This window comes from Bombina bombina, chromosome 6, assembly GCF_027579735.1.
Source record: "Bombina bombina isolate aBomBom1 chromosome 6, aBomBom1.pri, whole genome shotgun sequence".
NCBI classification, from domain to species: domain Eukaryota; kingdom Metazoa; phylum Chordata; class Amphibia; order Anura; family Bombinatoridae; genus Bombina; species Bombina bombina.
In genome coordinates this window covers 602,374,647-602,399,371 of record NC_069504.1, presented here as the reverse complement: position 1 = coordinate 602,399,371, position 24,725 = coordinate 602,374,647, and the positions used below count along the sequence as shown (strand labels likewise).

At 41.9% G+C, this 24,725-nt stretch overlaps 1 protein-coding gene across 1 annotated transcript in view; it reads left to right on the top strand.

Annotated features, from left to right (window-relative positions):
* The window catches only part of CERS3 (ceramide synthase 3), a 324,747-nt gene that overhangs the window by 61,943 nt on the left and 238,079 nt on the right, over positions 1-24,725 (top strand). Inside the window, exon 2 of the mRNA XM_053717603.1 lies at positions 13,474-13,591. Coding sequence (XP_053573578.1) covers positions 13,474-13,591 — 118 coding nt within the window. The remainder of the gene's footprint in view (positions 1-13,473; positions 13,592-24,725) is intronic.

Genomic DNA, 24,725 nt, shown 5'->3' with positions numbered 1-24,725 from the left:
TTTTTTCTCCTAACCGTCGGTCGAATGACTGGGGGGCGGAGCCTGAGGAGGGGCTATATGGGCAGCTTTTGCTGTGCTCTTTGCCATTTCCTGTTGGGGAAGAGAATATTCCCACAAGTAAGGATGACGCCGTGGACCGGACACACCGTTGGAGAAAGAGAAATAAATTCTGGTTTTTTTTTTGCAGTGTTGGATCCCCCTTAACCCCAACATCCCTGATTCTACCCCCCCCCCCACCTATTAGCCACCATCTTATGTACTGGCAGCTGTCTGCCAGTACCCAGTTTTTGACCAAAACAAAACTTTGTTTTTTTTTTCTGTAGTGTAGCTGCCCACCCTCATTCCCATACCACCCTCCCAGATCACTTTCCTACCTTCTACCCCACTTTCCACTATAGGAACCCACTCTCCCTGCTTCCCCCTCCTCCCCTTCCCTCCTTTCCACTCACTGCCGCTATTCACCGCTCTTCACTTTTTTTTTGCGTAGTGGTCCTGCCCCCCTCCAGCGATGGGCCGCCCATCTCCTTACCCTCCCACCTGTTAACGATCTGCACCACCGCTGTCCAATGGCCCTCTCTACATCGGTAACTCTGCAACTCTATTTCTGCAGTGGGCCTAACGACCAGCATCGTACAGGGGTTAAACTTTCCAATTTACTTTTTTCATAAATTTTTGCTTTGTTCTCTTGGCAATGTTAGTTTAAAGCTAAACCTAGGTAGGATCATGTGCTAATTTCTTAGCCCTTGAAGGCCTCCTTATCTGAATGCATTTTGACAGTTTTTCACAACTAGAGGGCGTTAGTTCATGTGTGACATATAGATAACATTGAGCTCACGCCCGTGGAGTTACCTAGGAGTCAGCACTGATTGGCTTAAATGGAAGTTTGTCAAAAGAGCTGAAATAAGGGGGCAGTCTGCAGAGGCTTAGATACAAGGTAATTACAGAGGTAAAAAGTATGTTGATATAAATGTCTTGGTTGGTTACGCAAAACTGAGAAATGTGTAATAAAAGGCTTATCTATCTTTTTAATCAATAAAAATTCTGGTGTAGACAGTCCCTTTAAGTGCACGGCAAAATATTTGAAAAGTTTGTTGTTTTATGCAACATTTGGAATGTTGATGTGGCAAATGGAGTAAGGAGTATGAAGTGGAATAGAAGAGCTAGGTAAATATGATAAGAGTAATTGAAGATGGAACATAGGTAAACAGCCTTAAGTGGGAGTATATACTGTCTTAACTATTGAGAGGAAACTGGCAAAAATATATTAACTGAATGTTATTTGTAAAGAGGGTTGGGAACGATTAAAAAAAGGAGCTAATGCATAGAGACTGAAGAGGAATGGTATGTTAAAGAGAAAGTGTAGTAGAAGGTAAGTTTCAAAGGGCAATAAAACTTGATGAAACGACAGTAAGTGCCATGTTTGAGGAAAGGAGCAGATCTTAAAGGGACATGTAACCTAAATTTTTCCTTTATGATTCAGATACAGAATAAAATTTTAAAAAAGTTTCAAATTTACTTCTATTATCAATTTTCCTTCATTCTAATGTTATTCTTTGTTGATGAGATCTCTAGATAGGTAGCGTGCACATTTTTGGAGCACTACATGACAGGAGATAGTGCTGCCACCTAGTGCTCTTGCTAATGTACATACAGAGAGAAGTGCACTCACAGGAACGAACAACTGGCTCAATACCATTGTTAGCCTGTTCTATGGCAATTTACCACCTGGGTGCAACTTTTTAGCACAGTAATGCTTTTCACAGAGTGGAACTTTCCCGTAGTATATCAGTCTGATCCCGCCTATTACGGTCAGTCCAGCGCCGAAATACCAGGCAATTCCTCTCTGAACAAGGAACACAGCAACCCCAGACGATCGTTTCGGCCTTCTTGCTAATGTATAACATTGTTGAAAAACTGCTGCCATATAGTACTGCAGACATGTGCGTTATCTTGAACTTACCATCCTGCATTTCAACAAAGGATAACAAGAAAACAAAGAAAATGTGATAATAGAAGTAAATTAGAAAGTTGTTTAAAATGGGTTAATCTATCTGAATCATGGAAGAAAAATGTTTTTGTTTTATGTCCCTTTAATACTGGGATAAAGTAGTAGTGAGGCATAAGCTAGTGAATAAAGAGAGGAAAGAGTATTATAAAGTGCATGAGAAGATAAATAAATATGTAATAAGGGGCCAAAACAATTGTGCATGCTAATGGGGAATAGACCGTACTAATGAGAAAAGGTTAAGAAGGTAGAAGTGCAGGAATAGTGAAATTGGAACAAATAACTGGGAGAAAACTTAAAAAGAGTGAAGGTTATAAAAGAAATGATGGGGAAGGGCTTTAAGCAGAACATGCTTCCATGGAAAATGCAGCATATCTGCAGAAAGAACGGGACACATGCAGGAACTGTTAGCACTTTCATTTTGCAATGTTGCTCTGCATCAGGATGTTCTCTTTAAACAGCAAACCGTTTTCCTGTCTGCTCAGCGTCACGTGGCGTGCTGTTGTTTCTGAATTTTACAAGCTGGAATCAATGAATGAGGCCCAGCTCACCACAAGCCCTTACTGGATCTCTGGAAGTAACTGTGTCCAAACAAAGGCCATGTTTAAGAAAGCAATGACACTAAACTCAGTAGCTGAACTCTACTACTTTGATCAGCTCCTACAAAACAAACAACAATTAAGTACTAGAAAGTAACTAAGTTTTTAAATTCAAATATCAAATACATACCTTTTTTTGTAAAAGTTTTATCTCGCTATCCAGATGAATATAAACCTGCATAACTTACTTAAATGCAGAATTTTTTTTAATAGCAGAGAAATCCAGGGTAAGGAAATCTACGTCAGACAGTCCGGGTGAAGACCATACAAGTAAAAGCAGCACAAAATCATTTAACAAATTCAGAGTCCACAAACAAGCCAAAGTCATACCAAGTCAGTCACAAAAAAGGAGTTATTACAAAAGCATAGCCAGGGGAAGAAAAAGTCAAACCAATATGTGTTCGTAACTGCCAGAGTAAGAGGTAATAACTCAATACACAAGCAACCTAATGTTACAACCACAGAGCTAATATAAACTACTGTAATTAAGGCCTAATTGATCTTCTATGCCTCCCTAAAGGTACAGTACACCCAACTGCAGCAGGGACAGAAATTACAGTTTTAAACAGACACCTATTATAACAACTATGGGCTGACTACACTGTGTAAGCTTTCTTTAGAACAGTGCAGCCAGAGCAAAGGTCTGTTTGAAGAGAACCGTTAAACATGAAGCAGCACTTCTAGATTGTAAGTTCCCACGGAAATAGGGCCCTCAATTCCCCCTGTATTTGTCTGTAAAATGTTGTCTTTTATCGTGTTGTTTCTCCATTGTACTGTTATCCTTGTACCCATTGGCAGCGCTGCAGAATCTGTTGGCGCTTTTATAAATTAATAATAATAATAAAAGCGATAGCACTTTGATCACTAGCTCTCAGGGATTTTTTTAACCCTGCCTCTAGCCTTTCCTGGTCTGTGAAGCTGTGACTCCTGAATGTAAGATATTTTTATGAGCCATGAACCTTTTTTTGTTGTTGCTACATTTATACCTTTTAATTATGTGACGTTGGGACCAAAAGCAAATTAAACAAATGTCTCTAACTCCATTCATATGACTTACTGGGTATCTAGTTCTCACTGTATCCATTTAAGTTCTGTCACATTGTGCCGGTCATTTTTTACCACCCTCTCTTTTGCTTCATCTCTTAAAGTGTCTTCCATCTTCGTTTGCCTAGTTGTCTCTGGGCTAGATTAAACAATGCTCATTATGGGTCTGAGGACCCTCTTTATTAAGGTGAGCCTATGCTTGAAATTCATTGAGGTTCACTTCCCCTATGCTTTCTGGTTGATTGCCAGTGGTAGTTCCTGCCAATAACATATAAAGTTTGTGTTAAATGGCCCAATACATGATATCTCACACTTTAAAAGAGAACCGCCAGCCACATGGAAAATTTCAACCACAGCACATTTACTTATGTTAAAGCAATGTAGCTGGATAGGAAGAAATTAGCCTCTGTGATTTGAGGGTCTCAGTGTGGGTGTTCTGGAGGCATGGTTGGTATTTTTCACTTAAACTGCTACTCGGCATGTGGGCTATAGAAAGACTCGATTGCCAGTTGACGTTTCTTGAATGTCCCTTTGTCAAGGCTCACAAGCTTGTGCTGCTTATTATCTTAATTTTCTTTAACATTTTTTTTCTTTTGTGCATTTGCTATAGTAGACTGTTGATGTTCTTTCTTATTTTTATTAATTTGTTTTGTAATGTTTTTAATACATGTTTTATTTCAGCATCCTTGACAGTAGAAGTTGTTCAATGCAGAGAGAAATTAACGACTGTGAGATAGAAGTAGCCCTATTGATTTCAGTGGAGCTGATCTTGCCACTCACTGCTATGATGAGGGACAAGCACTTTTTTATGAATTCCACAATGTTTTTTTTTTTTTTTTTTTTTTTTTTTCAAGCAAATGGGTTTTATTGAATATAGACCTCTGTCTAATTCTAAATTATTTCTGTTTGTTTTCTTTAGTTTTCTAATAAAAAAAACATTTGCATCAATATTTTTAAAGTGCATTTTCATTTTATTTATATTGCCCTTTTGTCAGGTGGATTCTGTTTTATTTTCTCTTCTGTTTTCACCTCCTGTGCCTCTAGTTTCTATATACCCCAGTTTCTAACACTGTATCTACATTTGTTCCAAGTATATCTCTAAACTTCTTCCATGGTTTCCCAGAATTTTTCCACTGTTCTTACAACTTGTCACATACTCTCTTGAATCTCTTTTTCTCCTCAGAACCTGGCAGCTTTCATCACACCTGTTTTTCTTCTGCTTTATCGCAGGTTCTCGGATTCCATCCATCTTCAGTCAGTTCATCTTAATATACTTCACAGCTTTGTCTCTTGTTTCTCAGTTATATCACACTGTTTCATCCTTGATCTTCTTAATCCTTTTGCCCATTCCTTTTAAGCATCCCATTAAAGGGGCATTAAACACAAATTGTAAGCTGCATGATAATGTTCCTTCATACCTGAGAAGAATTTTGAAATGTATGGAGTTTTTTTGTTAAATGATTATATTTTGTTTTTTTCTTATCTATTTTTTTTTTGATCACTAAAAGAGAAAGGACCTTTGCTAACCAATTCAACTCCATACATGTATATAGTATTTGAGCGCTATAACTAAGGCAGAGAACTGATACAAAGTAATGCGGATAAATAAATGGATTCCTGGATAACAATTTATACAGGAGGACCTATTGAGATTAATCTATCCTGACATATCAACTATCAATAAATTGCATATGTAACCTATTGGAAAATAATAACATTCTGTGCCAGCTTCTCTTATTTTCTTTACTGGTTAGTGCATTATTGTAGCTGCTGTTACTAAGAACACAAATAATGTATATTTGTGATGGATACATGAATTTGTCTGTTTGGGGTATTATTTCAGTTAATAAAAGTTGGGAGAAATGAAATTAATGAGAAAAGCCAGTGTCCTGTCAAAAAATAGCTACCTTGTCGAGATTTGCTACCTCAACCTGCGCATGCTCACAATTATGTAATCGCATTCCATATATGTTTAAAAGATGCAGGTAGCAAATTTCGATAAGGGAAAAACAATTTGACCGCATTTTCGCAGTTCCCACTCGGCAGAATGTGTTGCCAGCTGATTGGCTGTAACTGACAGTTATTTCCCCCACCCTCCACTTTTCCCCCAGGTGGAGGAAAAAGATAGTGAACATAGGGGAATTATGGCTAACAACTTGAACTGTGCATATCTGTGGCCTGCGTTCACAATGGAAGCAGCAGATCAGTTCCCTCGTCCAGATTTACTACCTACATCTGCGCATGCTATTCATCAAATAATCGCATTCCACACATTCCTTTCAAACATGTGGAGTGTGATTACGTAATCGTGAGCATGTGCAGGTCGAGGTAGCAAATCTCGACAAGGTAGCTATTTCCATCTAATACGAGGAGAGTTCACAACTTTATTACTTTTTGGGAAACAGAACCTGGCCACCAGGAAGGAGGTAAGACACCCCAGCCAAAGGCTTAAATACCTCCCCCACTACCCTCACCCCCCAGTGATTCTTTGGCTTTCATCACAAGAGGATGGCAGAGAAGTGTCGGAAGATTTCGGAGTAGTCCCTTATGGAGGGTAGTACTCTTCAGAATGGGACTGGAGTTTTAAGTAGTCTTTTCAGCCTCTCAGTGAGAGCATTGGCGAATGTTAGGGTCTGGAGATGCAGGGAGAGTTGTTTTTGTGAAACCATCCAGACTCGTATTAATAGCTCCTTAAGCAATTAGTGTTGACGAGTTTCACTGCCTGCTTTCTCCACTCAAGTCCATGTCAGGAGCGATGCTACACACTGTCAAACTTGAGAGGCTGTGTTCCTGTTCCATGGCATTGAGTCTGGTAACATTGTTTCATTTTTTATATCTGTAATGATAACGCAAGAACACAGGGTCACAGTGTGACTCCTTTATCTGTATAGAATCAAGGTTTAATATCTCTGGAAGGTGATTATTGAACAGGGGGGGATGTACACATGGTTGTTTTTATTGTGTTTTTGCTGCAACGTGTGAGATGTGGCTCTGGCAATGTGGAACAGTCAGGTTTTTTCCTTCCTTGATTACTGCGCAGCCTGTTTATTTGGCGTGCTTTTTTCCTGGCTGCGGGGGCGGTCCTGCACTGTTCTCCATGTGACCGGGTGTGGCCTCTTTCCCTTCCTTTTCCTGACCATCGGTTGCAGGAGACAAAAAAGAGTTTCTTTGTGGGCCTGGGTCATAGGAGGTGGTGAGTGCCCGGCCATTGGAAGTATAAAGGTGCCATTTACAGTTTTTCTGTAGTCCTTATTAAAGCGCAAGCTATGGAGGACTTTGATAGGTTAGAGGGTACTTCCTCTTTACCTAAATCTAATGCCTGTGTTTATTGTGAGGAGATTTCTGTATACCCGCCTGCTCAACTATGTTCCACATGCCTCAATACAATAGTGATATCTAAAAGAAATGAGATGTTTAGTACCACTGAGCCGTCCACCTCTGAGGGGTCTCTGTCCCGTGAGGTGCGTTTCCTACATTCATCTCCGATTACACATGCAGCTCCCCAGTGCACTTCTAATCCTCCTGCGGGAGGGGCCACGTTCCCTCCCGATTTTGCTGAACAGTTACACACGGCGGTATCTGCGGTCATTAGTGCTTTACCTTGCCAAGAGAAAGGTTAAACATTGCTATCCTTCCCAGGAGTCATCTACTCTGTTGGATGTATCTGAGACTAGATTATCCGCTGATGCTGAGGATTCCGATACTTCGGAGGACTCTCTCTCCGGGTCGGAATCTGCGGCCTCTAAACCTCCAGCTGCGGAGGACCAGACTTTAGGTTTAGGATGGAGAACTTACGCTTTTTGTTAAGAGGTGTTAGCGACTCTAGAGGTTCCGGAACCGAAGTTACCGGAGGAACCTTCTATTCCTAAGCTTGATAAAGTTTGAGGACAGGGTAGTGCCCCAGACTTTCCCGGTTCCTGTAAAGATGGCACATATTATTAAGAATGAGTAGGAGAGACTTGGTTTGTCTTTCTCCCCTTCTTCGTTTAAAAAATTGTTCCAGATTCTCAGCTAGAATTGTGGGGATGTGTCCCTAAGGTGGATGGAGCTATCTCCACGCTCGCTAAATGCACCACTATCCCGCTTGAGCATAGTTCGTTGTTTAAGGAACCAATGGATAAGAAATTAGAGACCCTGTTAAGAAAAATGTTTCAGCAAACTGGGTTCGTTTTTTAACCTGCAGCCGCGGTTGCTGCGGGAGCCGCTACCTATTGGTGTGACTCTGTCAGTAATGATCGAGGTGGAGACTCCCCTTGATGAGATACATGAAATAATTAAGGCCCTGAGGGTAGCTAATTCGTTTGTGATGCTAATATGCAGATTATTTGCTTGAATGCCAAACACAAGCTTTTCTGTTCTGTCCTGGAGGGCCCTGTGGTTGAAGTCGCGGTCTGCTGACATGACGTCCAAATCGTGATTGCTTTCCCTTCCATTTAAAGGTAAGATTCTTTTCGGTACTGGCTTGGACTCAATTATATCCATGGTCACAGGGGACAAGGGTGCCTTTCTACTGCAGGATAAGAAGAATAAACCTAAGGATACTAATTTTCATCCCTTTCGTTCGGACAAGTCCCAACGATGGCAACCTGCTGCGAAAACTAAGCAGTCCAAGGGATCTTGCAAACCCTCTCAGTCTTGGAATAAAGCCAAGCAGAGCAAGAAGCCCGCCGAGACAAAATCGGCATGAAGGGGCAGCCCCTGATCCGTCTCTGGATCTCTTAGTGGGCAGACTCTTTTTTTTTCTTTTTCACGGAGGTTTGGTTGAGAGACGTACAGGATCCTTGGATTCTGGAAGTTGTTACCCAGGGTTACAGGATAGGTTTCAAAACTCATCCTCCCAGGGGCAGAATCCTCTTGTCAAATATCTCATCAAATCCATAGAAATGGATTGCCTTTCTACAGTGCGTGAGGGATCTCTCCTCTCTAGGAGTAATTGTACCGGTATCTCTAGCAGAAAGGGGTCTAGGGTACTATTCAAACCTTTTTGTCGTACCAAAGGAGGGCACGTTTTGCCTGATTCTAAACAAGTTTCTTTCGGTTCCGTCGTTCAAAATGGAGAAGATAAGGTCTATACTGCCCCTAGTTAAAGAGGGTCAGTTTATGACTACGATGGAATTGAAGGACGCTTACCTTCATGTGCCAGTACACAAGGATCACTTCAGGTTCTTAAGGTTCGCCTTTCTGGATCAGCACTTCCAGTTTGTAGCTTTTCCCTTCGGGCTGGCTACTGCTCCAAGAATCTTTACGAAGGGTCTGGGAGCTCTGCTTACGGTGGCGAGATCCAGAGGGATAGCATTCTGGTTCAGGCTCCGTCCTGCCAGCTGGCAGAGGACCACTCGTGTTCTCTTCTCCTTCTTCTTCAATCTCATGGATGAATGGTAAACTCAGGAAATATTTCTCTGGTTCCCAGTACCAGAGTGGAGTTCCTGGGCATGATAATAGACTCCATTGCTAGGAATATATTCCTAACAGACAAGAGACGTTGCAAGATTGTCTCCAGCTGTCTTGCCCTTCAATCCTCCTCAGGGCCATCAGTGGCCTGGTGTATGGAGATGATTGGGCTCATGGTATCCACTATAGATGTCATTCCATTCGCCAGATTCCATCTCCGACCTCTTCAGCTGTGCATGCTGACGCAGTGGAACAGCAGTCATTCAGACCTGTCCCAACTGATCACTCTGGACAATGGGTCGAGGGAGCCTCTCTTGGTGGCTTCATCCAGACCAGCTGTCCCAGGGGACATCCTTCCTCAGACCATCTTGGGAGATTATGACTACAGACCAGAGTCTCTCAGGTTTGGGGTGCCAGGAAGGCACAGGGCAGGTGGAATCGGAAGGGTCTCTTCTCCCGATCAACATCCTGGAACTTCGGCGATCTTCAATGCTCTGGAGGCTTGATCTCTCCTGGGTTTGTCCAAGTTCATCAGATTCCAGTTGGACATTACCTCAGTGGCCTACATTTACCACCAGGGGGGAAAGAGAAGTTCCCTAGCCATGAGGGAACTATCTCGGATTCTGGAGTGGACGGAGGCCCACGAATGCTCGCTATCATTGATCCACATCCCGGGGGTAGACAACTGGGAAGCAGACTTTCTCAGCAGACAATCTTTTCACTCGGGGGAATGGTCTCTTCACCCTGAAGTGTTTGCAGTGATTTGCAACAGGGGGGGGGGGGGGGGATACGGGTCGCGGTACAGGGATCCCCAGGCAGAACTGGTAGGATTCAACCTAGTGTACATATTTCCACCGTTTCCACTTCTACCTGGCACGCATCAAACAGGAGCAAGCGTCAACTATTCTGTTTGCTCCATTGTGGCTGCGGAGGACGTGGTTTGCGGACCTAGTGGGGATGTCATCGTCCCCTCCATGGAGGTTTCCCTGTTGCAGGGATCTGCTGGTACAGGGCCCCTTTGTGTATTAGAATCTAGATTCTCTGAGGCTGACTGCGTGGAGATTGAACGCTTAGTCTTAGCCAGAAGAGGATTTTCTGAGAGGGTGATTGATACTCTCATTCAAGCCAGAAAGCCTGTCACCCGTCACATCTATCATAAGGTATGGAGGACTTACTTAGTCTGGTGTGAATCTCGTGGATATTCCTGGCATAAGGTCAGGGTATCTAGAATTCTTTCCTTCCTCCAGGACTTTCCACCAGTTCCTTACGGGGACAGATTTCGGCTCCATCTGTGCTGTTACACAAAAAGCTTGCTGAGCTTCCTGATATCAAGTCTTTTTTTTGTTCAGGCTCTGTCCAGGATCAGGCCTGTGTTTAGACATTCTGCTCCTGCTTGGAGTTTGAATTTGGTTCTGAAGGTTTTGCAGGGGCCCCCGTTCAAGCCTATGTATTCTCTTTACATTAAGACCCTGTCTTGGAAGGTTCTTTTTCTACTGGCCTTTGCTTCGGCACGCAGAGACTCTGAATTAGCGGCCTTGCAATGTGAGCCTCAGTCCTTTGCACTGGTCTGGAATTTATCCCAAAGGTTGTATCTGATCGCAGCATTAATCAGGAAATTGTGGTTCCTTCTTTGTGTCCTAAACCTTCTTCTTCGAAGGAACGGTTACTTCATAACTTGAATGTGGTTTGAGCCTTGAAATTCTATCTTCAGGCTATGAAGGATTTCAGAGAAACTTCAGCTTTATTTGTTGTCTATTCGGGGAAGCACAAGCAGCAGAAGGCTTCTTCTACTTCCCTATTCTTTTGGCTGAAGAGCATGTTTCGTTTGGCTTATGAGACAGCGGGACATAAGCCTCCTTATAAGATTACGACTCACTCAACTAGAACTGTGGCTTCTTCTTGGGCCTTTAAGAATGAGGCCTCTATGGAGCAGATTTGTAAGGCAGCTACCTGGTCCTTGCATACTTTTTACAAAGTTTTTTACAAATGTTGACGTTTTTTCTTCGGCTGAAGCAGCTTTTGGGAGAAAGGTTTTGCAGGCTGTGGTGCCCTCAGAATAGGGTCCACCTCTTTTTTACTCTCCCGTTTCTCATTGTGTCCTCTAGAGCTTGGGTATTTATTTCCCACAAGTATTGAATGAAGCCATCGACTCTCCTCGTATTCGATGGAAAACATAATTTATGCTTACATGATAATTTAATTTCCATCGTTACGAGGAGAGTCCACGGCTTCCGCCCGGTTCTCCGTAGGGCGGACCTACATTTCTTTTGTTTCTTCTTCTGGCACCTTTTTATACCCTGATATTTCTCCTACTGTTCCTTGTTCCCTCGGTAGAATGACTGGGGGATGAGGGGAGTTGGGGAGGTGGTATTTAAAGGGACACTAAACCCAATTTTTTTATTTTATGATTCAGGTAGAGCATGCAATTTTAAGCAACTTTCTAATTTACTCCTATTATCAATTTTTCTTCACTCTCTTGCTATCTTTTTTTTTTTTTTTTTTTTAAAAATCAGGAATGTGATGCATAGGAGCCTGCCCATTTTTGGTTGAGAACCTGGGTTATGCTTGCTTATCGTTGGGTAAATGTAAGCCTCCAATAAGCAAGCCCTATCCATGGTGCTGAACCTAAAATGGGCTGGCTGCTAAGACTTACATTCCTGCTTTTAAAATAAAGATAGCAAGAGAACGAATAAAAATTGATAATAGGAGTTAATTAGAAAGTTGATTAAAATGTCATGCTCTATCTGAATCATGAAAGAAAAAAAAATTGGGTTCAGTGTCCCTTTAAGCCTTTGGCTGGGGTGTCTTTGCCTCCTCCTGGTGGCCAGGTTCTGTATTCCCACAAGTAATGAATGAAGCCGTGGACTCTCCTCGTAACGATGGAAATTAAATTATCAGGTAAGCATAATTTATGTTTTATGAAAGAATACGGGTGTGACAACTAAGCCCATCCGTGACTATGAGGAGAGTGTGGGCATAAAGGGGTTAATAGCACTCAGCCTCTGGTTCCCTTATACCTATACCTCTACAAGGACCTAAAGAGACACCAAATTACCCCCAAATCCTGCCTACACCACCCCAGATTAACAATACTGCCACCACCAAGAGTTTTGAATAAGAGTCTTGGTAGCCCAATAACTCACACGACTAGCAATTAGGTGATGTGACTTTAACCTTATCTCTACAGAGTGTAACTTCAGATATTAGAGACCAAAGACAGACTTAGATTATTAATATTGTTAATAACAAAAGATAAATACAGGTTACACAGTTCCAAATTAGGTAGAAGACCTACTAAAGAACAAGAATAAATGCAAAAATAAATTTCTTTAAAATAAAATGGTACATAAACTAAACACAATACCTACACTTCGCACATATCACCAAGCTTCCAATAGGTTTGTGGGAACTCCTTTCAGATTTTTTTCTTATGTTGTCCAAGACATGTTCTGTTAATATTTCTGTATCTTCAAATATATCTCAGTCTTTCTTTGTCATGTCAAGACCCCAGCCCCTTTATTAATTTGCGACCATCCAGACTCTCCTTGCAAGTTCTTGGTCCATCCAAGAGATGCCAGGCACCAGAAAGGGGGGGGGGGGGTCTTTTAATTCAATGCATTCTTTAGCAAACACAGATGTTGCAAACAGAACATTTCAGATTAACCCTGGCATTGCTGAGACACCATACCACCCTCTGCTAAGTAGCTAATAACTACTCCTTGTGAGTGCATCATGGCACCTGGTGCTTATAACCATAATTCTTTCTAGAACAGTTAGTTCTACTATTATCTATAATTCTACTTTGTTGTATTGACTTTTTATAGAATCATGAGCCAGTTAGCTGGAACAGGAAAGGTTCATCATACTGCCATCATGTTTGCACTTGCCAGAGGATCAGATTGGTAATGCATTGCATTCAAATTCAATTAGAAGCATTTTTGCAATAAACTCTTATTAAGCAAAAATAACTACAATTGTAATGTATTGTAAGTCAAACCCTCTAAAGAACAATAGAGTATGCTATGAACGCATTACCAAAGAATACATTCATTTCTGGCCTGCAAATTGTGTTTGGGGGTTTGTGTGAATGTGTGTTGTGATGTTTTTTTTTATAGAGGAATGTACTTTTATCTATTGAGCCAATGGGTGGTGTGTATAATGCTCAGACTATATGATGATAAGTACTAGTCTACAGCATTAGCTGTGGCATCATCCAAAAAAATTATCTTATGGGAGCTTGTAGTTTTACAAGTGTGGAACAAAATAATAATGGCTCTAATAATTTACCCTTTAGTGACATGACTCTCTTTGCTGCATCTTGTTGTTTCATTAATAGTGTGTATTTCCTGCTGGCAGAAGAAGATATTTTACATTTTTAATTGATCCAGAAATGTATTAAGGACTGACTTATGATTTGAATGTTTGTTTCTGCAGAGTTGTTGCCACACCTGTGGCCAGAGCCATGGGGATAAAGAGCAAAGTCCGACTAAAAGCTTCAGTAAATCCGGTCTTGGAAACCTACTACATCTCATGCTCCAAGCACCCATCTCAAGTAAGTAATTATTTATTTTCTCAGAATAGTATTGCAAAAACAATGGTTTATTAAATCACTGCTCAGCAATTTGATACTGGTTCAATAAAGACTTTTACCTTCTCCATCCTTTTCTGACCATCATTTTCCTATAGCAAATAAGTCTTATGCAGATCTTAATAATCAAAATAAACAAAAATTATAACACAATAACTGATTTTATAGTTTTTTTTTGTTTTTTAAAGTGAAAAAATAAATAAAAATAAGTGAATACCATAAAGACACCACTGTAAAAAGTTGAAAAATACTTATATTGATGGATGAAATTGGGAATGGTTATCTGAGTCCATTGAAAAGTTCCTGGAAACTCTTCCCAAAGGAAAGTCTCAAAATCTCTTAGTGCAATACTGTATATTAAAATGCCATCAGATAGAAGCAATGGAATACTCACATTCATCAGAGCTATAATCCAGCTCTGAGATCAATAAGAGTCATGATAAACTCACTGGCATTTGCCTCTTGTTCAGATAGCTCCAAGTAGTGTATTGCTGCTCTATGCTGACTTTAACTCTGTTTAAACCATTTGCAGGGGTGAAAACACACAGTTCTATGCAGACAGTAGTCTTTACACTTTTATGTCCCTTCAATATTTTTAGTTTTGTGGCATCATAGTATTTAATTGGTATAAATTAGTATCGTTGTGCTTTCCTGAAGCATACAAAAACAAATGATGGCTCACAGTGGGCGGAGCCGGCTGCCACAAGGAATGACCACATAATAGTGTGAGCTCTGTGTATCCAGTCCTCATTTCTGCAGTTAAATATCCACAGGAGTTTACATTACGCTAAATGATGCCCCTGGACTTAGACATTCCCTTGATCGGCGATTGCTTTGGAGGACGGTGCGGTACATTTACATGGACCGGATCTCTACCTCCCCTCCAGGTTGCAGACGCCATTTTAGAGTACTAGTGCTGCACTGAGTGGGCCATGCAGTTCTCAATCCCTGCATAGATCTGCACCGGAGTGGAAACTGGATGCCCTTACCTCTCAACCTGAGAGCCTGCTGCAGCAGTGGCTGGCCTCTCATTTGACATCAACTCAGCCAGGCTATTTCAGGCAGTACTTGCACTCTGCCCTAGAGACCCAGGAAGAACAGGAAGTAAGTCACCTGAGTTAAACACCGGAGCATGGCACTTCCCTGAGGCACCTCAGACATCCGTCGGCAGCAAGTGTGACAGTCTGCTACTATACATTGTTATGGGCAGTGTGAGCCTTGCATGCAGACATGCTTTTAAGCCCTATATTTATTGCATTTTTAGATGCCTCTGAAATTATCCAGCTATAATAATTGATTTTGCCTATCACTGACAGTTGGGACATTTTAATTACGTTTGTAACAATATTTCCTTAATAGGAGTAGAGTCCACGGCATCATTCCTTACTGTTGGGAAATATTGAACCTGGCCACCAGGAGGAGGCAAAGACACCCCAGCCAAAGGCTTAAATACTCCCCCCCCCCACTTCCCTCATATCCCGTCATTCTTTGCCTTTTGTCACAGGTTCAGGAGGGACAGGTCATGACCACTATAGATCTGAAGGATGCTTACCTTCATGTTCCAATCCACAAGGAACACTTTAAGTTCCTAAGGTTTGTGTTCCTGGACCAGCTCTTCCAGTTTATTGCTCTTCCGTTTGGTGTTGCTACTGCTCCAAGAGTTTTTATGAAGGTTCTAGGGGCTCTGCTTGCAGTGGCCAGAACCAGAGGTATAGCAGTAGCTCCATACTTGGACAATATTCTGGTTCAAGCACCATCTTGTCATCTGGCAGACGACCATTTGTAATCTCTTCTGTTTTCTTCGATTTCATGGATGGAAGATAATTCCTTACAGACCAGAGACGTTACAAGCTAACTTCCGCTTGTCTTGTCCTCCAGACCTCCTTAAGTGCCTCTCTGGCTCGGTGTATGGAGGCGATTGGTCTCATGGTGTCCAGCATGGGCATCATTCCTTTTGCCAGATTCCATCTCGGACCACTACAGCTGTGCATGCTGAGACAGTGGAACGGCGATCATTCAGATCTCTCTCAACAAATTTCTCTGGACAACTGGTTGAGAATCTCTCTCCTGGTGGCTCTGTCCAGATCACCTGTCCCAAGGGACATCCTTCTTGAGATCATCCTGGGAGATTGTGACTACGGACTCAAGCCTATCAGGATGGGGAGCTGTTTGGGGTGCCAGGAAGGAACAGGGCCTGTGGACTTGAGAGGAATCCTTCCTCCTGATCCACATTCTGGAACTTCGGGCAATCTTCAATGCTTTGAAGACTTGGCCTCTTCTGGGTTCGTCCCAGTTTATCTGATTCCAATCAGACAACATAACCTCGGTGGCTTACATCAACCATCAGGGGGGGAACAAGAAGCTCCCTAGCAATGAGGGAAGTATATCGGACTCTGGAGTGGGCGGAGGCCCACAACTGCTCGCTGTCAGCGATCTACATTCCGGATGTGGACAACTGGGAAGCGGATTTCCTCAGCAGTCAATCCTTTCATCCGGGGGAATGGTCTCTCCATACCAAGGTGTTTGCGGAGATTTGCAACAAATGGGGGAAGCCGGAGATGGATCTCATGGCGTCTCAGCTCAATTCCAAGCTACACAGATATGGGTCGCGGTCCAGGGATCCTCAAGCGGAGCTAATAGATGCATTAGCAGTGCCTTGGAGGTTCAATCTGATTTACATTTTCCCGCTGTTATCACTACTTTCTCGTGTAGTGGCCCGCATCAAGCAGGAGCAGGCATCAGTGATACTGATTGCTCCATCATGGCCATGAAGAATGTGGTTCGCGGACCTAGTGGGAATGTCCTCATCTCCTCCGTGGCAGTTACCTTGTCGCAGGGATCTGCTGGAACAGGGTCCTTTTGTTCATCAAAATCTAGATTCTCTGAGGTTGACTGTGTGTAGATTGAACGCCTAGTTCTAGCCAAGAGAGGTTTCTCTGAGAAGGTTATTGATACTCTCATTCAGGCTCGTAAGCCTGTTACTCGTCGTATCTATCATAAGGTGTGGAGAGCTTACTTATTCTGGTGTGAAGAGCATGGTTTAGCCTGGCATAAGGTTAAGGCTACCAGGATACTTTCTTTTCTCCAGTAGGGTCTGGAGAAGGGTCTTTCTGCCAGTTCCCTGAGGGGCCAGATTTCGACCCTATCTGTTTTTTGCTGCACAAGAGGTTTGCAGAGCTCCCTGACGTGCAATCTTTTGTTAAGGCGCTGAGAAGGATCAGATCTGTGTTTCGATCTAATGCTCTACTTTGGAGTTTAAATCTTGTTCTTAGGTTTATGCAACGGGCTCCGTGTAAGCCTATGCATTCGGTTGACATCAAATTGTTGTCATGGAAGGTCCTTTTTCTATTGGCTATTGCGTCTGCACGCAGAGTTTCTGAAGTAGCTCCCTTGCAATGTGAGACTCTTTTTAGGCTGTCGTACGTACCCGCTTGGGTTTTCTCCCTAAGGTTGTGTCTAATCGTAACATCAATCAGGAGATTGTGGTTCCTTCTTTATGTCCTAATCCTTCTTCTTCGATGGAACGTATACTTCATAATCTGGATGTGGTTAGAGCTTTGAAGTTTTATCTTCAAACTACTAAGGATTTTAGGCAAACTTCTTTATCTACCCTGGCAAGCGTAAGGGGTTGAAGGCTTCTTCGACTTTCTTATCTTTTTGGTTGAAGAGTGTTATATGCTTAGCTTATGAGTCAGCGGGACTTAGACCTCCTCAGAGGATTACGGCTCATTCCACTAGAGCAGTGGCTTCCTCTTGGGCCTTTAAGAACGAGGCCTCTATGGATCAGATTTGTAAGGCGGCTACCTTGTCCTCACATACTTTTTTTCAAAATTCTACAAGTTTTACATTTTTGCTTCGGCCGAAGCAGCTTTTGGGAGAAAGGTTTTACAGGCTGTGGTGCCCTCAGATCAGGGTCCGCCTCTATTTTACCCCTCCCGTTCTCATTCAGTGTCCCCTAGAGCTTGGGTATAGTTTTCCCAACAGTAAGGAATGATGCCGTGGACTCTCCTCATATTAAGAAGAAAAACATAAATTATGCTTACCTGATAATTTCATTTTCTTCTGTACGAGGAGAGTCCACGGCCCCTGCCCGTGTACTCTGATGGCTGGACAAAAATTAGTTTTCCCCTTCTGGCACCATTTATACACAGATATTTCTTCTACTTATCTGTGTTCCCTTGACAGAATGACTGAGATATGAGGGAAGTGGGGGGAGTATTTAAGTCTTTGGCTGGGGTGTCTTCGCTTCCTCCTGGTTGCCAGGTTCAGTATTTCCCAACAGTAAGGAATTATGCCGTGGACTCTCCTCATACAGAAGGAAATTAAGTTATCAGGTAAGCATAATTTGTTTTTGACCAGTTGGGAACTTATTTGTTTCTTCAACCTTGGTCTCTGTCATTCAGCCTGAAAGCATGACAATGACATTGTTCAGTACATCCAACTTGGTCTGATGTTGCTTTCACTGATGCTCCAGCCCTCTGAGTGTTACTTTATGACATTTGGAAGAGTTCTCATCATCTCTTATTCCAGTATCCAGAGTGTGAATAAGTGATACAATACTCTAACTAAGGACTCTGTCATCTTTACAAAAATACATACAGTGGCAATTTATAGCCTCTCTTGTTTGCTCTTCTGGCTGTTCTGTGCATAAAGTTGATTTCTTCAGCTTCAAATACAGCCCTGGAGCACTACATGGCTGGAAATAGTGCTGCCATCCAGTGCTCTTGCAAAGGTATAACATTCTTTTAAAGCTGCTGCCATATAGTGCAACAGGCATGTGCTGCACTCTCTTGAGCTTACGGTTCTGGTTTTCAACAAAGGATACCAAAAGAACAAATAATTTGCTAATAGAAGTAAACCGGAAAGTTGTTTTAAAATGCATGCGCTATACGAATCGAGAGAATTTTTTTGGGTTTCATGTCCCTTTTTAAATAGTTTAATTTTAGCTATTTCAGACTTGCCACCCCATGCAGCACTCTAATACTTGAATTGAGGACAGGGTCACTCCCTCTTCCCACTTTAAAAAATGTTTATAGTATTTTTCTTCATAAATGAAAAGAGTTGACAGCTGCATTCATTACTTTTGGGAATTAAGAACCTGGCCACCAGGAGGAGGCAAAGACACCCCAGCCAAAGGCTTAAATACTCCTCCCACTTCCCTCATCTCCCAGTCATTCTTTGCCTTTCGTCCCAGGAGGTTGGCAGAGAAGTGTCAGTTTATTTTTGTCTCTTATGGAGGGTAGTACTCTTCGACATGGGACGGGTGTTTTAAGTAATCTTGTCAGTCTCTCAGTGAGAGCATGGATGAAAGTTAGAGTCCGGAGATGCAGGGAGAGTATTTCTGCGAAACCATCCCGACTCATATTAACAGCTCCACAAGCAATCAGCGTTGTCTAACTTCACTTCGCTGGCTGCTTCTTCTCTTAAGTCCATGGTGGAGGCGAAGCTACTATCCGTCACACTTGAAGGGTCATGTTCCTGTTCCACGGCGTAGATTCCGGTAAGATCGTTTCATTTTACTGCTTCATGATTGTACTGTAACTCGTTTGTTCTTGCAAACTCACATGAAAAATACAGGGTCTCAGTGATACTCCTTTTAGTATCTTCGAATCAAGGGTTAATATCTCCTGAGGGGGATTATTGAACAGGTTTTTTTTTTAATCATGTTTATATGATTCAACCTGCTTATGTGTAGTGTTATCTGGGCTGGTGGCTTTTTGGAACATAGCGGCCTTCGAAGCGACGTGACGGTTGGGCGCGATTTTTTTTGGACTGTACGGTTCACCTTGTGACCGGGCGTGTTTATGTTCTGGTTTCCCATTTCCGCATTCCTGACTGTATGGCGACAGAGAGTTCTAGTCCGCTGGTTTCTGGTTCATAGGAGGTGGTGAGTGCCCCAGCCATTGTGGGTGTCAGGTGCTGTTTGAATTGTTTTATATTTAGTCAATTTTCTTCTATAAAGGTAAGACGAGTCCACGGATTCATCCTTGTGGGATATTATCCTCCTGCTAACAGGAAGTGGCAAAGAGCACCACAGCAGAGCTGTCTATATAGCTCTTCCCTTAACCCCACCCCCCAGTCATTCTCTTTGCCTACTCTAAGTACTAGGAAGGGTAAAGTGAAAGAGGTGATAAAATATTAGTTTTTAATTTCTTCAAGCAAGAGTTTGTTATTTTAAATGGTACCGGTGTGTACTATTTTCTCTAAGGCAGCAGATTGATGAAGACTGCTGCCTGGAGGATGATGATCTTAGCATTTGTAACTAAGATCCATTGCTGTTCCCACAGAGGCTGAGGAGTACAGGAAACTTCAGTGTGAGGCACGGTTTCATGCTATGCAGCAGTGAGGTATGTTCAGTCATATTTTTCTGGAGAGACTGTGTATTTCAGAAAGGCTGACATTACACCCAGGAGGGTAAGGGTAAGCAGTAATCCTAGAGCTAAAAGAAGGGCATTACTTAGCTTGCATATGGGGCCAATTACAAATATGGTTGACACTGAATTGCAAATGTTTGTGGGCAAACTTTTTTTTTTATTTGGGAGTGCTTTATCGTTTTTGTGGGCAATAACGTTTTGGGCATCTTTATTGAGGGCACACATGGCTTAAATTTTGGGTCTCAGAATCCACATGGCTAGTTATAACCGCTCTGGTGCGGTTCTTTGAGGCTGTGGAGACATCAAGTGAGATGGGCGGGGCCTATTTTCGCACCTCAGATGCGCAGTTAGTTTTTCTCAGCAAGCTCTAACTCCTGAGGGCCCTGGTGTATGTTTTGGGCCAAATCGAAGCTTTTACCCCACATTTTCGATTCCTAAGGACAGGTAGGGCCACAGCAGGGCTGTGGCGAGGTGCTGAGGGTGTTTCTTTTCCAGATTTGGGCCTATTTTCGATCCGGTTTGCAAATTAAGGAGTTAAATGTTAAAAAAATTTGTGGGGCAATCTTAACCACCTATTTTGGGTTTACATACAAAATTTTGCAAAATTTGGTGCATGTTTAGGCTGTTTTGCAGAACGTATATGCTTTTTCTTTCATGTAATTAGCAAGAGTCCATGAGCTAGTGACGTATGGGATATACATTCCTACCAGGAGGGGCAAAGTTTCCCAAACCTCAAAATGCCTATAAATACACCCCTCACCACACCCACAATTCAGTTTTACAAACTTTGCCTCCCGTGGAGGTGGTGAAGTAAGTTTGTGCTAGATTCTACGTTGATATGCGCTTCGCAGCAGGCTGGAGCCCGGTTTTCCTCTCAGTGTGCAGTGAATGTCAGAGGGATGTGAAGAGAGTATTGCCTATTTGAATTCAATGGTCTCCTTCTATGGGATCTATTTCATAGGTTCTCTGTTATCGGTCGTAGAGATTCATCTCTTACCTCCCTTTTCAGATCGACGATATACTCTTATATACCATTACCTCTACTGATTCTCGTTTCAGTACTGGTTTGGCTATCTACTATATGTAGATGAGTGTCCTGGGGTAAGTAAGTCTTATTTTTTGTGACACTCTAAGCTATGGTTGGGCACTTTATATATAAAGTTCTAAATATATGTCTTTAAACTTATATTTGCCATGATTCAGGATGATCAATATTCCTTATTTCAGACAGTCAGTTTCATTATTTGGGATTATGCATATAAATAATCAATTTTTTCTTACCTTAAAAATTGTTTCAATTGACTTTTTTCCCTGTGGGCTGTTAGGCTCGCGGGGCTGAAAATGCTTCAATTTATTGCGTCATTTTTGGCGCCAAAAAATTTCTTGTCATTTCCGGCGTCATACTTGATGCCGGAAGTTGTTTGTGATTGCGTAATTTTTTTGACGTTTTTTGCACCAAAAATGTCGGCGTCACCGGATATGGCGTCATTCTTAGCGCCAATAATATGGGCGTCTTTTTTGGCGCCAAAAAATGTGGGCGTCATTCTTGTCTCCACCTTTTTTTCACATTATTTCAGTCTCATTTTTCATTGCTTCTGGTTGCTAGAGGCTAGTTCATTGGCATTTTTTCCCATTCCTGAAACTGTCATTTAAGGAATTTGATAAGTTTTGCTTTATATGTTGTTTTTTCTTTTACATATTGCAAGATGTCTCAAATTGACCCTGGATCAGAATCTACTTCTGGAAAGACGCTCCCTGATGCTGGTTCTACCAAAGTTAAGTGCATTTGTTGTAAACTAACTGTTCCTCCGGCTGTAGTTTGTGATGAATGTCATGATAAACTTGCTAATGCAGATAGTATTTCCATTAGTAATATTCCATTACCTGTTGCTGTTCCTTCAACATCTAATACTCAGGATGTTCCTGTTAATATAAAATAATTTGTTTCTAAATCTATTAGGAAGGCTATGTCTGTTATTCCTCCTTCCAGTAAACGTAAAAGGTCTTTTTAAAACTTCTCATTTTTCAGATGAATTTTTAAATGACCGTCATCATTCTGATTTATCTGTTTCTGATGAGGATTTTTCTGGTTCAGAGGATTCTGTCTCAGATATTGACACTGATAAATCTTCTTATTTATTTAAAATGGAATTTATTCGCTCTTTACTTAAAGAAGTTTTAATCGCATTAGAGATGGAGGAATCTAGTCCTCTTGATACTAAATCTACTAAGCGTTTAAATTCGGTTTTTAAACCTCCTATAGTTATTCCAGAAGTTTTTCCTGTCCCTGATGCTATTTCTGAAGTAATTTCTAGGGAATGGAATAATCTGGGTACTTCATTTACTCCTCAAAGGTTTACGAAATTGTATCCTGTGCCATCTGACAGATTAGAGTTTTGGGACAAAATCCCTAAAGTTGATGGGGCTATCTCTACTCTTGCTAAACGTACTACTAGTCCTTCGGCGGATAGTACTTCCTTTAAGGATCCTTTAGATAGGAAGATTGAATCCTTTCTAAGGAAAGCTTATTTATGTTCAGGTAATCTTCTTAGGCCTGCTATTTCTTTGGCTGATGTTGCTGCCGCTTCCACTTTTTGGTTGGAGGCTTTAGCACAACAAGTGTCAGACCATAATACTCATAGCATTGTTAAACTTCTTCAACATGCTAATAACTTTATTTGTGATGCCATCTTTGATATCATTAAAGTTGATGTCAGGTATATGTCTTTAGCTATTTTAGCTAGAAGAGCTTTATGGCTTAAAACTTGGAATGCAGATATGTCTTCTAAGTCAACTTTGCTTTCTCTTTCCAAGGTAATAAATTATTTGGTTCCCAGTTGGATTCTATTATTTCAACTGTTACTGGGGGGAAAGGAACTTTTTTGCCTCAGGACAAAAAATCTAAAGGTAAATATAGGGCTACTAATCGTTTTCGTTCCTTTCGTCAGAATAAGGAACAGAAGCCTGACCCTTCCCCTAAAGGAACGGTTTCTGTTTGGAAACCGTCTCCAGTCTGGAATAAATCCAAGCCTTTTAGAAAGCCAAAGCCAGCTCCCAAGTCCACATGAAGGTGCGGCCCTCATTCCAGCACAGCTGGTAGGGGGCAGGTTACGATTTTTCAAAGATATTTGGATCAATTTGATTCACAATCTTTGGATTCAGAACATTGTTTCACAGGGGTACAGAATAGGTTTCAAGGTAAGGCCACCTGCGAGAAGATTTTTTCTCTCTCGCATTCCAATAAACCCAGTGAAGGCTCAGGCATTTCTGAAATGTGTTTCAGATCTAGAATTGGCTGGAGTAATTGTACCAGTTCCAGTTCTGGAACAGGGTCTGGGGTTTTACTCAAATCTATTCATTGTACCAAAGAAGGAGAATTCCTTCAGACCAGTTCTGGATCTAAAAATATTGAATCGTTATGTAAGAATACCAACATTCAAAATGGTGACTATAAGGACTATTCTGCCTTTTGTTCAGCAAGGGCATTATATGTCCACAATAGATTTACAGGATGCATATCTTCATATTCCGATTCATCCAGATCATTTTCAGTTTCTGAGATTCTCTTTTCTAGACAAGCATTACCAGTTTGTGGCACTGCCGTTTGGCCTAGCGACAGCTCCAAGGATCTTTTCAAAGGTTCTCGGTGCCCTTCTATCTGTAATCAGAGAACAGGGTATTGTGGTATTTCCTTATTTGGACGATATCTTGGTACTTGCTCAGTCTTCACATTCTGCAGAATCTCATATGAATCGACTTGTGTCGTTTCTTCAAAAACATGGTTGGAGGATCAATTTACCAAAGAGTTAATTGATTCCCCAGACAAGAGTAACCTTTTTAGGTTTCCAAATAGATTCAGTGTCCATGACCTTGTCTCTAACAGAAAAGAGACGTCTGAAATTGGTTTCAGCTTGTCAAAACCTTCAGTCTCAATCATTCCCTTCGGTAGCTTTATGCATGGAAATTCTAGGTCTCATGACTGCTGCATCGGACTCGATCCCCTTTGCTCGTTTTCACATGCGACCTCTTCTGCTTTATATGCTGAACCAGTGGTGCAGGGATTATACAAAGATATCACAATTAATATCTTTAAATCCGAATGTACGACACTCTCTGACGTGGTGGACAGATCACCATCGTTTAGTTCAAGGGGCTTCTTTTGTTCTTCCAACCTGGACTGTGATCTCAACAGATGCGAGTCTGACAGGTTGGGGAGCTGTATGGGGGTCTCTGACGGCGCAGGGGGTTTGGGAATCTCAGGAGGCAAGATTACCAATCAACATTTTGGAACTCCGTGCAATTTTCAGAGCTCTTCAGTTCTGGCTTCTTCTGAAGAGAGAATCGTTTATTTGTTTTCAGACAGACAATGTCACAACCTGTGGTATATGTCAATCATCAAGGTGGGACTCACAGTCCTCAAGCTATGAAAGAAGTATCTCGGATACTTGTATGGGCGGAATCCAGCTCCTGTCTAATTTCTGCGGTTCACATCCCAGGTATAGACAATTGGGAAGCGGATTATCTCAGTCGCCAGACGTTACATCCGGGCGAATGGTCTCTTCACCAAGAGGTATTTCTTCAGATTGTTCAAATCTGGGGACTTCCAGAAATAGATCTGATGGCTTCTTATCTAAACAAGAAACTTCCCAGGTATCTGTCCAGATCCAGGGATCCTCAGATGGAAGCGGTGGATGCGTTATTTCCTTGGAATTATCAACCTGCCT